Source organism: Scylla paramamosain, chromosome 5 (assembly GCF_035594125.1).
Source record: "Scylla paramamosain isolate STU-SP2022 chromosome 5, ASM3559412v1, whole genome shotgun sequence".
In the NCBI taxonomy this organism is placed as follows: domain Eukaryota; kingdom Metazoa; phylum Arthropoda; class Malacostraca; order Decapoda; family Portunidae; genus Scylla; species Scylla paramamosain.
Window position 1 is genome coordinate 28,080,056 of NC_087155.1, and position 17,500 is coordinate 28,097,555.

Here is a 17,500-nt window from a genome sequence, read left to right on the forward strand (position 1 = left end):
AGGAAATCCATGGCCTTTTGAGTCGACAGACAAGACAGTAACCGACCTATTTTTATAGTTTTGTAAAGATTAGAACCATCCCCATCTTGTCTTGATCATGTAAGGTACTACGGACCAACACTGCTATCACTAACAATAACAACACAATAGCACCACTAACAACAACAACAACAACAACTACTACTACTACTACTACTACTACTACTACTACTACTACTACTACTACTACTACTACTACTACTACTCTGTCCCATTGCATCACCATCTCAACATTTACAAACCTAGTCACACACTGTATTCCCCTCCACCACCTCTACGACACATCTAACACTCGCTACATCTCCTTCCCTACTCTAGAAGCACGCTTCCACCAACATTGCATTCCACATCCGCACCACCATCTCCCACCACTCGTGACTGACCCCCACTCTCACCAGCCACCCAGCCAGCCTGAACTGTCCTCCACACACACACACACACACTCCCATTCCCATCCTACACTTAAGGCACTAACACGCCCACTTTTCAGTTGACCTCTGGATAGACGCTCTCTGTTCCATATCACTGTGTTATCAGCGTGGCCACAACCTTGCAGTTATCTTATCGTTTAAACGTGTTCACTGCTCCGTTTACATGCTGCATCTCCTTACGTTGTCACATTGTCACACGCTTACCCCTCCGGCCTCTTCATTTCTGCATGTTTACACACCACACTGGTCCCATAGTACACCACCATCACTACCATCACCACTGCCGCCATACCGTACGTACCATCACCAACCACCTATTGTACACGTTTGACTCTTACGGTTTCTTCCAAAGCTTTAAAAACACGCCTGGTGCAACTTCAGATTACTATTTCTAAAGACGTCACTGTCCTCAAGAGAAGCGGTCAGGTGTTTGAAGTAATCAGGAATTGTTTTATTTACTGAAGTGTTGTTCGAATGGGTTATCGGGATAAGGTGTCATTAGTAGTAGTCAGTGAATCAATTAAGTGTTGTATCTCTATGTCACCTCAAATATTAAGCCCACACTACCCATCACACTTCCTCACCCTTCCATTCTAAGGCATCGCCCTCCACCCTCCCCTCACCAACACCACACACGTTCCCCTCCTTCCGTCACGCAATCGCCACACACCTCGCACGTCCGTCAACGCTTCACTAAGTTCTCAAAGTCGCTGTTTTCTCTCTCTCTCTCTCTCTCTCTCTCTCTCTCTCTCTCTCTCTCTCTCTCTCTCTCTCTCTCTCTCTCTCTCTCTCTCTCTCTCTCTCTCTCTCTCTCGGGCCATTGGAGGGAGACGGGTGTCTCCACGTGACGCGGCTAGGGCGAACCTCCATCTCCTCCTCCTCCTCCTCCTCCTCCTCCTCCTCGGCTGTGTGCACGAGACGGACATCAAAGCTCGCGGCACACTCTCCTTTTGCCGTGCCCAGGAAAGCTCGGACAGTGACGAACTGAAAATGAGATCTCTTCAGGGGATGCTTGCTCTGATTCTCTCTCTCTCTCTCTCTCTCTCTCTCTCTCTCTCTCTCTCTCTCTCTCTCTCTCTCTCTCTCTCTCTCTCTCTCTCTCTCTCTCTCTCTCTCTCTCTCTCTCTCTCTCTCTCTCTCTCTCTCTCTCTCTCTCTCTCTCGGGATTTCTGTGAAGCTCAACTCTCGTCCATGTTTCCTCCTCCTCCTCCTCCTCCTCCTCCTCCTCCTCCTCCTCCTCCTCCTCCTCCTCCTCAGTTCATACCTTTCGCGCCAGGAAACTCAAATCTGGAATTCATTCCCTCATCCGTCACCTGACAATTTCCAGAGATGAATTATGAATGAGAAGGAACCATTCTTTATCCCCCTCTCTCTCTCTCTCTCTCTCTCTCTCTCTCTCTCTCTCTCTCTCTCTCTCTCTCTCTCTCTCTCTCTCTCTCTCTCTCTCTCTCTCTCTCTCTCGTTTCAGTCTTTGATTAAAGTACCTATTTTCTCGTTCATTTGTAATCTCGTTTCCGAATTCGAGAGAGAGAGAGAGAGAGAGAGAGAGAGAGAGAGAGAGAGAGAGAGAGAGAGAGAGAGAGAGAGAGAGAGAGAGAGAGAGAGAGAAGCCTCAGGAAAGAGGATCTAGTAAATTTGGGAGTGAGAGAAACGAGAATGAGGAGGAAGGAAAGAGACTGGAAAGATCTCGTAACAGTTTCCTTCCTTCCTTCCTTCCTTCCTTCCTTCCTTCCTTCCTTCCTTCCTTCCTTCCTGAACCACATCACCACTCACCTAGTTAATGAGAAGACATAATTTTAGTGAGTAGGCGTGATAGGATGTGCAGGATACGGTAAGACAGTTTAGGATAGGGTTAGATAGGATATGGGACACGGCAAGGAAGAAAATAGGATAGGGTAGTACGTTGGGGCAGAGAATGTTAGGATAGGACAACATAGCACAGTATAGAGAGGGCAGAGCAGGTGGGTAGGACGCGGAAGTGCTTGATAAGATAGGGTATAGATTTGTATTCTGAAACATATCCGCGCCTTATCACGATCCATTTTTGCAGGTTGTGGTACAAGTTATTTAGGTTTACAAGGGTGATTTCAAGAGTTTACTGTTGGTTGAGCAAGTATTAGGCTTCATGAACAGGGAAGTAAACACCACACGGGAACTCGAATCTCGACTTCTTTTATCTGGCTGTGGTGGAAGTTGTTGAGGGTTGACGAGTACAAGAGTATTTTTCAAGATTTTAGTGTTCAACAAGAATTTTGCAACATGAACGGGGAAAAGAGAAAGACTCAGGAGAACCCGAATCTCGATCCCTTTTATCGGGCTGCGGTTGAAGTTGATAAGGTTTTCAAAGGTGTTTTCAAGATCATAGTGTTGGCTCAGCAAGACTTACTCATCATGAACGGGGTAGGGTTGGGGGGTGGAAGGGGGAAGGAACGCCCACAAGAACCGGAACCTCGACAGTTGTTACTGGGCTTTGATGGAATGTTATTGAGGCTTTTCAAAGATGTTTTTCGTGATTTTTGTGCTTGAACGAGGCCAATGCATCATCACCGAAAAAAATACAACAAAAAACGAACCCTACTAGTCTTCATGACCTTTGAAAATTTTTAATTGGAGGGGAAAGTGTTAAGACGCCGCGTTTTTTTTTTTTTTGACGCGGCACGGCGAGATGGGGCGTGGTGGGATAGGTCGGGGAAAAGCAACACACACAGAACAGAACACGGATTGATTAATTGATTTATTGATGTTACGGCGCCGCACCAAAAGAATCACGTGGCGCTGCTTGGCAGGGGAGATGAAAGGATATGAACATGGTTAAAAGGTAAAATAAGAGCGAACTTGACGCTGAAAGATGGAATTGCACGAGAAAAAAATAGTCTTTACAGGTCACGGAGAAAGGCCAGGGCAAGGCAGGTCAGGGGATGAAGGAGTGAGGGGGCGGGGGTCATGGAGGAGGGAGGAATCCGTGACAAGGCGAGCGTTTAACTGTAAGGGGAAGTGCGCTCTCCGTTACGAACAGGAGTGACGCGTGTTGCTGACGTCACGGCCTGGCTTTTGACGTCAACACGGTGTCCGGGAAAGGCTTCTGTGTTATCGCCGATGGTGGTGGTGGTGGTGGTGGTGATAGTGATGGTGATGGTGGTTGCGCTGGTGGTCGGTGATGGTGCTGGTAGTGTGGAGACTGGACGAACGAGGTTGGTCATAGAACATCACGAGGTTACTTAAGCTTTTCTTCCTGGGATTTCCTCCTCCTCCTCCTCCTCAAGTTATATGTTGCTGGAAATAATTCACTTCGTCGATCGCTAATTGATATCTCGCTTTTTTCATCCCCCCGTCATTTTTTTCTCAAGTTCCGTATCTTCTCCTAATTTATCTATATTTTTCCCCTCCTATTTTTCTTTTCGTCTCATGTATACATGATAATGATGATCGCCAAGTGTCCCTGTGCTTATTCGCTCGCCGACTCTTCTTCCGGAGTTGTTTATGGTTGTCTGGTGACGTGGATTGATGGATTGGCCGGTTCCCCTCACTCGCACATAACCCGGAGACAACAAACGCCATTTCTGCTGCCGGAGAGCTTAATCGTGGAGCAACAGCCTTTCTGAAGCATAAAGGATACGCTTGTTGGTGTCTGCATCCTACACTCGGCGAGGCTCGTGGGAGAGGAAGAAAAGTAGGAGAGATGGTGGAAAGAGAAGGTTAGGGATGGGAGGACGGGAATGCATAGGGAAAGGGGTGATAGCAAGAGGAGGAGAAACGGTGGAAAGAGGAGGGCAGGGACGGGAGGACGGGAACGAGAAAGTAAAAAAATGAGGATACGGATGGGAAGAGATGGAGGATGACGATAGGAAATGAAGGAGGAGGAGAAAGGGTTGTGAGAAGGGAAGTGGGAAGAATTGGAAGAGTAAAAAAGACAGAAAGAGGGGAAAGACGAGGAGACGGAGGGACAGAAGAAGAGGAAGAAGAGATATAAGGATATGTATAGGAGGATGAAGAGGAAGAGGATATGAAGGGATAGAAGAGGAAGAGGAGGTGTAGGGATTGTAAAAGACTGACGGATTGACTGATTGATGCGCCACAACAGGCAGGTCACACGCGCCACAAACAGCCAGAACAGACAGGAAGCGGAGGAGCACGAATATAAAGAATAAACAGGACACCGGAAAATAAACTGGCTTCTGTCTGTGTTCTACTTTTCTGTATTTGGAATCTACAGTTGAGGATCCTTGCTTTAATCTATCCTTCCCCTCCTTGGCTGGTCTTCATATATAATAAAATGATGGTAATTAAATAAAAAAAAAATAAGAAAATTATAAAGTAAAACGCAGGTGAGAAAATTATAACATGAAAACTAAAAAAAAAAAAAGATAAAATGAGAAACAGTTGAGGAAAATGATGACAAAAAAATAGTAAAGCGATGATCAAGTAAAATGCAGTGGAAGAAAAGGATGGTAATATAAAAAGTTGAAAAAAAAAATATATTGATGATACGTATAAGAGGACAATAAAACAGTAGACTTAATGAACCATGCAATACTGTGATAAGCCACACTATCTAATTTAAAGGAAGTAATGGAGAATACTAAGGAAAAAGAAGAGGAGGAGTCATGTTTCTGCCTTGACCTTCCTTCTATCACCTCCACCAGTCATCCTCCCTCCCGCTAATTAAGGTGTTTAGCGTCAGGAAGAAGTCTGTTCCTGCGTCACCGTCACCTGCCGTACTGTTATTGTTATTGACTCCGACTGCTGCAGTGGTGACGTCACGCCTCGCCCCTTGTGACGTCATTGTGTTACTGTGCTGACCCAGGTGTGTGTGTGTGTGTGTGTTATTATCTGTCATGGGTTATTTTGGTGAGTGGTTGTAATTTGTTGTTCTTGTTAATGTTCTTGTTCGTGTTACTACTACTACTACTACTACTACTACTACTACTACTACTACTACTACTACTACTACTACTACTACTACTACTAGTGCTACTACTACATATTCTTATTTACTTACGTTCTTATGTATTTATTGATCTCTCCATCTATTTATTTTATTTTTTTTTTTTAAACGTTTGGTGTCATGTCTTATTAATTCATTCTATCTTATCTTTTCCTGTTGGCGTCACTGTGTGTGGGAATGGGTGTGTATTTCACTGCTACAGATTTTTTTTCCCATAATCACTTGTTACAAATTATTTTAGACGATTATTTTAGTACTAAAGTTTCGTGGCTAAGAAAAAGACTCTCTCTCTCTCTCTCTCTCTCTCTCTCTCTCTCTCTCTCTCTCTCTCTCTCTCTCTCTCTCTCTCTCTCTCTCTCTCTCTCTCTCTCTCTCTCTCTCTCTCTCTCTCTCTCTCTCTCTCTCTCTCAGGTTGACAACAAAGAAAACCAACGCATTGAACGAATAACCCATCATGCCCCATATTGTACCAGTCATGCGTTATTAAAATTACGCTTAAATTTCTTCTTTCATGACGTCAGGTATCATTTTCGTAAATATTGCTCCACCGGTGACGTCAGCGCTCTTATATACCATTTACTTATTTACGGATGCTCTGCGTGTGGATCTGTCATGTATAGAGTTACCGGACCGGCATGCACCATTCACGTGAGGTATCCCGTCGCGGTGCATGGACGGTATTAGTCATTGCCAGGTAAAGTTGGCCAAGGTAGTGATGTCACGCCCTACAAAATGTTCCCTCCCGTCAAAAACAAGCAGTGTCTGGCAGCTCCGTCCGCCGCCTTCCTATCGCGTCTCCCGGCTCTTTGTGGTCTTGGCGGAGCTCTCACTCTTAGGCAACTTACTAGGGCCTTTTCTGATTCCTGTTCGGTTTATTGGCGTGGAATTTAGTGGAGTTTGTGGTGTCTCTTCTCGGGACAGCTAAATGTGGGTCTCGCAAATTTTAGAGGGGAAAAAAATAATGAAGAAAGGTGAATGGTATCCTAACCCATATTTTAGCATATAATTTTTGTCCTTATTTCAAAATGTCTGACATATTATTCTTATCCATCTCTCTCTCTCTCTCTCTCTCTCTCTCTCTCTCTCTCTCTCTCTCTCTCTCTCTCTCTCTCTCTCTCTCTCTCTCTCTCTCTCTCTCTCTCTCTCTCTCTCTCTCTCTCTCTCTCTCTCTCTCTCTCTCTCTCTCTCTCTCTCTCTCTCTCTCTCTCTCTCTCTCTCTCTCTCTCTCTCTCTCTCTCTCTCTCTCATTTGCAGTCCGTCTACCTTTTCCAGGGCATGCCTGTCTCTCCTTGTTGCTCTTTGTTGAACCTCTCCACTAAGATCTTTAGACGCCTTAAGGAACTTTGAACTGTCTTACCGTGTGTGTGTGTGTGTGTGTGTGTGTGTGTGTGTGTGTGTGTGTGTGTGTGTGTGTGTGTGTGTGTGTGTGTGTGTTTGGCAGATTATCTTGCGGCTGGCTGTATCATTAACCCTGCCTGTCCTTACTGAGGGAAACCTGCAGGGGCGTGGCTGTTGTTAAGTCACCATGAGTGGAAGAGATAAGGCGCCTCTGTTGTGAAGATAATTGGACTGGGTGGTGATGAGACGGCTGCCAGGGATGAGATAATGAGGGTGTCTGTTGGTAGGGTGACGGACGGCGGGGGGGATGTTGTCTGAAGTGAGGTGATAACGGTGTCTTGCTTGCTGCCCGGCGTCCTTGCTTATCTCAACGATTTGTGGTGACCGCTGTGGTTTGACGAGCGTGTTTACTTGCCTTAGGATGTTAGGGTGCTCAGAGTGACTAGAGAAGGACTGGGTATTCTGTTTCATTGTAAATTTTAACCCCACATTTGTCCTTCTGATTTTGTCCCAGCCTGGCGTAATGTAATTTGTGTATTGCGGGTAGAAGCTTCGTGTTCTTGAGGGAAATTTATCAAGGGGAACTTCGGCATACGGTGTCTTCGGGTGAGTCGCCATTAGACCTGAGGCTCATGTGCAGTCTTGGCCAAAGTGTGGAAACTTACCGCGCCCCTTTTCCCTAGTGTTTGGTGTTTTTCTCAGTCTTAAGCCCTCGGAGCTGTTAAGAATGCCCCTGGTGTCACAGTTATACAGGGTTATCAGATCAGACGCAAGATTGAGGGAAAATATGAAAACTCATGGGAAGTGATTGTGGCAAGTTACTTGATTCTTGTCAGGGGGCGGGGTCCAGGACAGTGAGTTGTGGGAGGGGTTGCCGGGGAGATGTGTAAGGGAGGAAGGACCATGAAGGATAGGCACGTACCTGGATGACGGAATGAATGGCGAGGCGTTGATAATACTTGATGCCACAACTGTACAGGTGCAATTTGGTCTTCATTATTTCGTTACTTAGCTACACAAAATAACAACTGTGGAGAGAAGACTTGTTAACTTGACATACATTTCTCTCAAGCAGAAACAAAACTACGAGTAAAACACAATTAAGTATAGGGTAACTACATAAGCGTGAAGACATCGTTATACTGTTACGTCTACGTTATTTTAATACTGAAGAAAAAAAATGATAAAGACACATGTTCTATCATGGCACCAGTGTTCGACATCTACTTGTTCATACATAGAGGAATATAATTTGTCTAGCGTACCGTATGAGCAGAAAATACAGATACACCACAGTCTACCGCAGTGCCTGACCCCATATCAGTCCAATGTCAACACGGCGTGACGCAGTGTCGGGAGGCCTGTCAGAATATTGCCCGCGGGGAGGCGTCGAGCAGCGGGTGCGGGTCACTCGGGAGGCTGTCGCAAGTGTCACGGGGACTATTTTTGTGTAACAGGAAACCGCTTATCTCGAGTATGCGGCCGCTGTAAAGGCAAGGGTGAAGGCTTGCTGGAGTGTGCACAGCAGGCCGAATAAAGCACTGCCATACTGGACTAGAGGGTGTGTGTTAACCCTTTCACTGCAATACGAAACAGTTAACAGCACCAGAAGTAATGCATGAAATCTTTGTAAGCATCTATAAGGAAGAATTGTGATTTAAAAGAATATATTTTGCAGTTAGTACCCAGTTTAAAGATTAGTGGTGGTTTAGAACAAAAAATGTCTTAAAATTATTAGTAATTAAGAAAAGATGTACTAAATAGCAGTTCAAGGATTAAAGGTTAGGATGTTATGATGTAGAAGATACGGTGCATGTTTCCTATTGGCAGTCTATTGTTTTTGACTTAATAAATACCCTTTGATGACATGTAGCGCATCAAACAACAATACCAGTTGAATGTCTAGGTTATTATCTATAGCATTGAGAAAGGTAGAGGAGGAGAACTAAGTACGTACCCTAAAATTTGTGTATCGCATTAAACAGGTGTAATATTGAGGTGGACAGGTGACTCGTGTCGTGTGGCGATTGATATTTAGGGAGCATTGATGGAGATAAAGAATACATACGCAAGGGAAGAAAGCCTTACTAGTCAGCCTTAGGTGTTGTTACACTTAGGTTATGGTGTGTGTGTGTGTGCGGGAACATTTCTGGTGCCGGTGTTTTTTTATGAGGTTAGAGAGCGTCAGTCACTGTACGGGGGGCCGGCGTAGGAGTGGACGGCGCTGATAAGGAAGCGGTGGAGGAGTAGCTGATAAAAGATGAAGAGGAAAGGGGGTGAGAGCAAGAGCGTGGAGACCTGCCATGGCTTGACCTATTTGCTCTCTCTCTCTCTCTCTCTCTCTCTCTCTCTCTCTCTCTCTCTCTCTCTCTCTCTCTGAAAAGATGCAAGGAAGTGCCCGTTTGTCATTTCCGGGGCCTCAAGAGTAACGAGTGAGTTCCCTGAAGGAACGACCACCGAGCCTTCCTCAGTGGTAGTCATGGCAGTTCTGCGGAAGTTGCCACACACACACACACACACACACACACACACACACACACACACACACACACACACACACACACACAAAGAGAGAGAGAGGGAGAGGGTGGGGGGGGGCGGGGTATTAAGGAAGTCATCGCGTAGTCCCCGGCATGTGTGTCCGCGGCGTGGTTAGCATGCCTCCCATCCCCTCATGGTGGTGGCGCCGCCGAACATGTTGGGAGCCATAAGCTGCTCCCCGTTTGTGGAAGGATTGAACGTGACCTGGTGCGCTGCCTCTTGTGTTGGCAGGTGGTTCCGCGCGTGCCTGGATACACCTTCAGACTGCTAAGGCCGCACCCGCCTCCCTGCACCCTTGAGCGAACCGGTGCCCTCCAGTCCCCAGCCCTAGTCCCCAGGCGCACGTTGCATTGGCGTCCACGAACCTCTTAGAATGTAATGCGTCACCAGCTGCGAGAGAGAGAGAGAGAGAGAGAGAGAGAGAGAGAGAGAGAGAGAGAGAGAGAGAGAGAGAAGGCCTGGTTAACGTTCCTGAAGTTATAACCTGTTGATACCATGGTTAATATTGTCTTTTTCTTCCGCACCGCATGAAATTATATTCGGTAAGACTTCCAGTGTTTCGGCGCAGTGATTCATACAACAATTTAAATAGCTAGACATTTATAACGAGGTACTCTTGTGGTCTAAAGTGATGACACCTGCGACCAACCTGTTTTTCCTGTTTTCTTTATTTTTGTAGTTGGTTAAGGAATGCATGGCTGTAGTTCTAGAGCGGCTTTTGTAGTCGTGTCATGCGGTGCTTGGCGGGAGGCCTGTGGGCTGTACCACTACTTGCTGTATTTTTTTCGTTTGTTCTAGTGGGACGAAGCAACATGCAGGTTGCTGAACGTACCGTCCGCTTTGCAGTGGAGAACGTGAGGTAGGTCGTCCGTTTTGCTCTTACACACACACACACACACACACACACACACACACACACACACACACACACACACACACACACACACACACACACACACACACACACACACACACACACACACACATGGTTTTACAGATAGAGCAATAGATCATCGGAAGGCATTACCAGTGGAAGAGGCGCGTGCAAACAGTAAGTTTTATTATAATTTCGTATCAAAAGGCGGGACATTACCAGATTGAGTAACGTCTGAGAATACTGAATCAATCTGAGTATCGGGTTTCCCTGTGTCTCGTGTGGTGCCCGCCGCTGGAGTAATGTTGCATTGTGGCGAGGGCGGCGATGAGGTGTGTGTGTTTGTGTGTGTGTGTGTGTGTGTGTGGAGTGTGGGTGTGGGTGGGGCCACCTAGGGGAAGGAAGTGAGGCAGGAAAGGATGATTCTCCTGTTAGTGGTTAGGTCTCTCTCTCTCTCTCTCTCTCTCTCTCTCTCTCTCTCTCTCTCTCTCTCTCTCTCTCTCTCTCTCTCTCTCTCTCTCTCTCTCTCTCAACTGTGCGTGCTTGCTTATATAAATGTCAATTACGAATAGTAATTGACACACACACACACACACACACACACACACACACACACACAGTGAAGCAGGCAGGCAAGCAGAAGTTTATCCTATAATGGTGTGCCACAAAGTTTAAGCAAGAGCCAAAGTTTTAGTTTGTGTTTGTGACGTAATCAGTCCGTGTCAGTTCTCTTTCCAGCAACGTGCTCTGAATTAATGGCCGAGATAAGTGGACAGTCACTTGTCACGTTTGTGGTAATGAGTGTAGTTTGTGATTTTATTTATCTTTAGTCTTTACTCGAACTGGCTTCATCAGTACTGTAATAATTGTAATAGTTTGTCATATTTTTTTCCTCATAACTCCAGTTATCGTCATCGTCATTAGGAAAAGTTTGCACGTCACGGGCGGTTCAGTCGTCACAGTGGCGGGGTCGTGAGTCACATGACTGGCGGAGGTACAGGATGCGTGGGGGCGTGTCGGGTGGCCGTGGCTGCTGAACGTTCTGTACACCGTCACCATTATGGAGTCTTGAGCTACTGGGCGGAAGGATGTCTGTTATGTTTTGGTCAGGGGCGTGGGGACATATCTGTACCTCCAGCAGGCGACGGTGTGGCGGTGCGGAGGCGTGGAGGCGGCGCGCATTATGTGGTGAATCTTGGTGACTCACGCCTGACTAACCCAAGTACGCGGTGACGTCATCAGGCTTTGGCACTGCCTCTAACAATGACAACACACACACACACACACACACACACTAGTCTAAGGAAATGTTTGTCGATCGTATCATGTACACAAATAAAACAAGATAAGGTGATGTATAAGTGAGATCGATGGCTTATTGGACAGGAGTACGAAGGGCGCGGTGATGCCAGCCTGGGTGTGCTGTGTGGTGGTGGGGTCACTTCAAGGGGCTCGGAACTTCCTCAGGTCGAGGTGCTAGGGGTGGCCGGGTGGCATGGCAGGGTGGGTATGACTCTCTGCCCCTTCTGTTGTTACTATTAAAATAACAAGAAAACTTTGGTAGAAAAATTCAACTATAGACTTTATAATTGGTACTTAAACAGCTGTCACTACTGCTGCAGCCATCACACCGTCGCAGTTCCATTAGTAGTGGTAGTAGCAGCGATAGAAGAAGTAGTAGTAATGACAACAACAGTAGTAGCAGTAGTTATGAAAGTAATAATGGTAGTTGCAGTAGTAGCAGTAACACACTGTATACTGCAACATTATTAACTAGAGTTGCGAGTCGCTAGCTGCACCTCACCTAGAGACAGGAAAGCTACTGAAACGTGTCGAGGCTCTCTCACTCCTGCCATACCCTCTATACCTAATTGCCCGTGTCCCATCCAGGAGGCTGAGATTCTTCGGTGAAGCGTAGGAAAACCGGAGGAGGGGTGATGGCCGCCATATTGTCACTCGCAGCTTGGCGCCCTGAATGCTTCATGTTATGGGGACAAATTAATTAAGGGAATCATTGGAGACACCGTGTGAACCAGACCGGCGTGTTATGGATTCGGTTCCATAACTAATGTTTCCTCCTCCTCCTCCTCCTCCTCCTCCTCCTCCTCCTCCTCCTCCTCCTCCTCCTCCTCCTCCTCCTCCTCCTCCTCCTCCTCCTCCTCCCCCGCCATGTTAGGTTGTAGAATAACTATCGAAGTATCGGTGATATGAGGAGGATGGGAGGCAACAGGCAAGGTGAAGTGATCTGGTGCTGACAGAATGTTCCGTTCCTTGTTAATTCCTTAATGACTGAAGTGGTAGTAGAAGAGAAGCACAGTTTTGCACACGGCTACACGCATAACAACTCCAAGTGAGTTATCTCGTGTGTATGTGTCTATGCGATGCGGTAAAGAATTATGAATGTTATGAGTATATTTGTTGATTGCATTGCTAATAGTAATTATTTTCTGCGTTATTTACTCATACATGATGATGGTAATGTTGCGTTTACACATACATGGATCTGCCGCGCGAAGACATTATATTTTTGGGCGGACGTGATACGGACACAGCACGGTCATGACGCGGATGTAAATTTACTAGCACAAATCTGATGCGGACGCGTTACGGACAAGGGGAGGAAGGACGGATGCAAAACGGAAGTGAGGCGACACGCACTGAGGTCAACCCAAAAAATCGATACGGGAAAGAATTTGGACACGGAGACTGTGGTGGACATGATACAACTGTGATGTGGATGTGAAACTGTCAACAAAGACGTAATAAGGACATATGTCTGTCTCATGCCTGTGTGTCGACCCCTGTATTTTTAAAAGCAGGATGATCTGTGGGAGCTACATCAGACACATGTGTTTGCCCAGCGACATATGTGTGGGTGAGGAGCGGCGAGTTTTACGTGTGGCTTTTTGCAGACTCTAGACTTTTAAGGTCACTTGTAGTATTAAAAAGCTTTATCCACACGGGGCCTAGTGTTGATGTTCCGTGTCCTGGTGCCTGAATATCAGTATGTGTTGTGAACCGTGTTTAGTGTTGAAGACACGTGTTTTCCTGGCGTCATGTTAAAGTGGACCGTTGCTTTGTGTTGTGATGAAAGATCGTGATGCAGGAGTAGCTAGGATGTCCTTATGAGAGGCGTGTTAAGGAGGAGAAGCAGGAAGAGGTACAGGAGGAGGATGTAACCAGAAAGGAGAAAAGAGAAGAAAGGGAAGGATGGGTGAGTGTTGAATAGTGTGGAGCTACTTAGGAGAGGAGGGAAGGGAGGGCAGTGAAGGCATTGTGACACCTCATCCCCTCCATCTTGATAACTTTCTGGTGGGGACAATGGCGACGCAGACAATACCACTGGCGGGATGCTGTCAGGTATGCCGCTGCGTGATGCCTGCTGCCCGCCACACACACACACACACACACACACACACACACACACACACACACACACACACACACACACACACACACACACACACACACACACACACACACTGAAACGCTTTGTTCTCTTATAAGGGTGATTTTTCAAAGGCCATGGAGATGATTAGTCAAGTTCTCGTGTTTTTTTTTTTTTTTTTTTTTTTTTTTTTGGCGCAGTCTGTTAAACTATCGCTGCAATCATAAAGATCTCGCTTGAAAACTATAATGATTCCTAACATTATGTAAGCTGTAGTCGAGATTCAGCGATAAAAACCTTAAAAAATACGGCACGAGCGGACACACACACACACACACACACATACACACTATCATAAATAGAAGTTGTGCTGGTGGTGGTGGTGGATGTAGTAGTAGTAGTAGTAGTAGTAGTAGTAGTAGTAGTAGTAGTAGTAGTAATGTATACAAAATTATGAATACAATATACAAAATAAGAACGTAATAACTAGGAACTAGGAAAGTTAGTCTATATCCAAAATCATGTGATACACACACACACACACACACACACACACACACACACACACACACACACACACACACACACACACACACACACACACACACACACACACACGCGCGCGCGCGCGCCAGGGATTTCATAATGGCCATATGGTTCCTCCTCCTGTCCTCACCTGCCATAATCTCTCTCTCTCTCTCTCTCTCTCTCTCTCTCTCTCTCTCTCTCTCTCTCTCTCTCTCTCTCTCTCTCTCTCTCTCTCTCGTCATCTTCAAACGCTCAATCCTCACATGAAGCGCGTATCATTACCCTCTCTAACCTTCAACACCTCTTTACTCCCCTTCTTTTTGCCGCATTTCTTTGCCAGTAACGAGAAACATAAAGAAACCCTCTCTATTTATCCCCACGTGTGTTCGACTCCCGCGCGACCTTGTCCTTATAGTGTGTAAAGAAAATGTGGGCGCCGTTACCTACCACTTATCCAGGCTGTCGATTGCTTAATGCTTAGCCTGCTCTAACTTTTGGGAACAGGAAAAAAAAAATTAGGTATTTCAGAATTAGGTTTTCGTCGAGAGAGAGAGAGAGAGAGAGAGAGAGAGAGAGAGAGAGAGAGAGAGAGAGAGAGAGAGAGAGAGAGTTGGGGGGAGGCTGATAAAGATAAGAATCGCCGTGATGAGAACCATGCACATAATTATGAGGCAGTGGTGTCGTCTCAATTTCTTATGCGAGAACTGACGAGGTTTGCATCACCACCACCACCACCACCACCACTACCTCAGCTCTTTCTCTCCACCAGAAACACTAAACACCACCACTACCATTAAAACTAGTATAAATTTATGTCCTCCACCGTGCTGCCCTTCCTCAGGTAATAGTAATAAGTGTATGACTGTAATGTAATAGCCATGGGAGGACCCAAAGATCTGTTATTGTTTGGTATTCTGTCATCGTAACACATTCCACCGTCATTAATACGTATTCACACAAGCCTTTACTCACCACCACCACCACCACCACCACCATCATCACCATCATCGTCATCATCATCATCATCATCACTACCTGTCCTTCCTACATACTACCGGCCGCCACCACCACTACCACCACCACTTGGCTTACGACCTTGTGCGCCTGTGTTATTACCCAACACGAGGACACACCACCATCACTACTACTACTACTACTACTTCCACCTCCTCTTCTCATTCTCTGCAAACGTTGCCGGCCTGAAGCAGACATATCTTCCCTCTCTCTCTCTCTCTCTCTCTCTCTCTCTCTCTCTCTCTCTCTCTCTCTCTCTCTCTCTCTCTCTCTCTCTCTCTCTCTTTCTGTTTTTCCTAAGTATTTCTTCAATAAACTGGTTCCTTCCGCCCCTCTCGTCCCGCCCCGCCTTAGCCATTGTCCTATTCCTCCTCTAGTGTCTGTCTCAGCATCTTGTCATACAAGTCTTCCCTTGAGAGAGAGAGAGAGAGAGAGAGAGAGAGAGAGAGAGAGAGAGAGAGAGAGAGAGAGAGAGAGAGAGAGAGAGAGAAATTATCAACACGGCGCATGTTATATAGGTTTATCATTATCTTATTTCAGTAGATGTAGCTGCGAGTGACATCTGGGAGTAGCTTATCTTGTAATGGTGTAGTGAAAGGGAGGTTGTATCGCTGTGTAGTGGTGTGCATCATGTGCTGCTGATGTGTTTGTGTTGAGAGAGAGAGAGAGAGAGAGAGAGAGAGAGAGAGAGAGAGAGAGAGAGAGAGAGAGAGAGAGAGAGAGAGAGGAGGGAAAGGGAGGGTATACTCGTACTGTTCCTCCATATGGGTGGTTCTCGAACTGGGGATCATGGCCCACTGCGGGGGGCCATAAGCTGAGGTTATGTACACAAAAAATCCCAAGGCCCACTACACTACAACAATGTGAGGTGGAATGAATAAAATTACAGGTATTGCCGGAGTTTTATTCATAATGGCCCTAAATAAATGTATGACTACAAACAGCCACTGTAGTCACGAGATGTGGATTGGGGGGAGAGGGGGCCATGGATGAGGATTATAATATATGAAAAGTGGATAAAGGTCAGAAAAGGTTTAGGAACCACTGCTCTATATCACCCATCTCTCCTTAACTCTCCCAAACGCCGTATTTTTGTGTACTTGTGACTCGCTCAACATTCCCTTCTCCCCCCCACTTTCTTTTGTTACTTTCTGTCCCCCACATGTATATCTACACATGCGGACACATCCCAGCTTCCTCATCCGCCTAAACACAGACACGGAAGGAGAGAGAGAGAGAGAGAGAGAGAGAGAGAGAGAGAGAGAGAGAGAGAGAGAGAGAGAGAGAGAGAGAGAGAGAGAGAGAGAGAGAGAGAGAGAGGGGGTTTGTTGTGTAAGTGCGTGTGTTGGTTTTCCTCTTTCCCAGCAGTGGCCTCCTCTTGTTCCGTTTGTCCCCCTCTTCCCTCCTGGTTGTCTCCCGGCCCACCTTTTGACGTCAGGTCTCGTAGCAACAAGTGGTGGTGACGTCAGCACGCCGCCAGTGTGACGTCAGTGTCAAGCGGCCTTCAAGGAGGTGACTCGCTAAGCCTTGTCGGTGGTCCTTGGTCCTCGTCGTCCTCCTCGTCCTCGTTCTCCTCCCCTACTTGTGTGCCTCCTCCTCCTCCTCCTCCTCCTCCTCCTCCTCCTCCTCCTCCTCCTCCGGGTTCTCAGCGGTAGTCCTTGTTCTCGTCCCTCCTCCTCCTCCTCCTACGGGTTCTTAGCGGCAGTCCTTGTTCTCGTCGATGTCCCTCCTTCTACTCTCCTCCTCCTCCTCCTCCTCCTCCTCCTCCTCCTGCTGAAATATTTTCCTTTCGTTTATGTTTTATTTAGTTGTAATTTTTTTTTTTTTTTTACTATTGTTTAGTACCGTGTTTTGTGTCTAGTAGGGCAAATCGATATTTTAAAGTGGTTTTCTGTCTCTCTTACTAAAGTCATTCCTCCCCCTATCCCCCCCTCTCTCTCTCTCTCTCTCTCTCTCTCTCTCTCTCTCTCTCTCTCTCTCTCTCTCTCTCTCTCTCTCTCTCTCTCTCTCTCTCTCTCTCTCTCTCTCTCTCTCTCTCTCTCTCTCTCTCAGCTTTAAGATCTGTCTCGCACACACACACACACACACACACACACACACACACACACACACACACACACACACACACACACACACACACACACACACACACACACCACAACAACAACAATAACAATACACATACGAAGGGAGTTTGTGGTGCAAGATCCTACCACAAGATGAAATGAACTTTGAATGACACTGAAAAAAGCGTCACAGTAGAAGTGAGTTAGCTGAAGGCAGTACTTGAAGAGATCGATTGATTGATTAAGTAATGGACTGATTGATTCTCGGCGTCGCAACAACAATCATGTGAAATTTTAAGCAGTGCCTCGTGACTTGCTTCTATCGCTAGGTTGGAT

At 46.4% G+C, this 17,500-nt stretch overlaps 1 protein-coding gene across 7 annotated transcripts in view; it reads left to right on the forward strand.

Annotated features, from left to right (window-relative positions):
- The window catches only part of LOC135100773 (cyclic AMP-dependent transcription factor ATF-1-like), a 47,602-nt gene that overhangs the window by 9,235 nt on the left and 20,867 nt on the right, over nt 1–17,500 (forward strand). For 2 of the 7 annotated variants that reach the window (XM_064004083.1, XM_064004082.1), the window contains exon 2: nt 10,093–10,153. The exons of 3 other annotated variants lie outside the window; for them this stretch is intronic. In XM_064004083.1, coding sequence (XP_063860153.1) covers nt 10,107–10,153 — 47 coding nt within the window. In that variant the 5' untranslated portion in view covers nt 10,093–10,106. Of the gene's footprint in view, nt 1–574; nt 764–10,092; nt 10,154–17,500 lie in introns of those variants that run through there. 2 more of the 7 variants (XM_064004080.1, XM_064004086.1) reach the window with 2 other exon arrangements.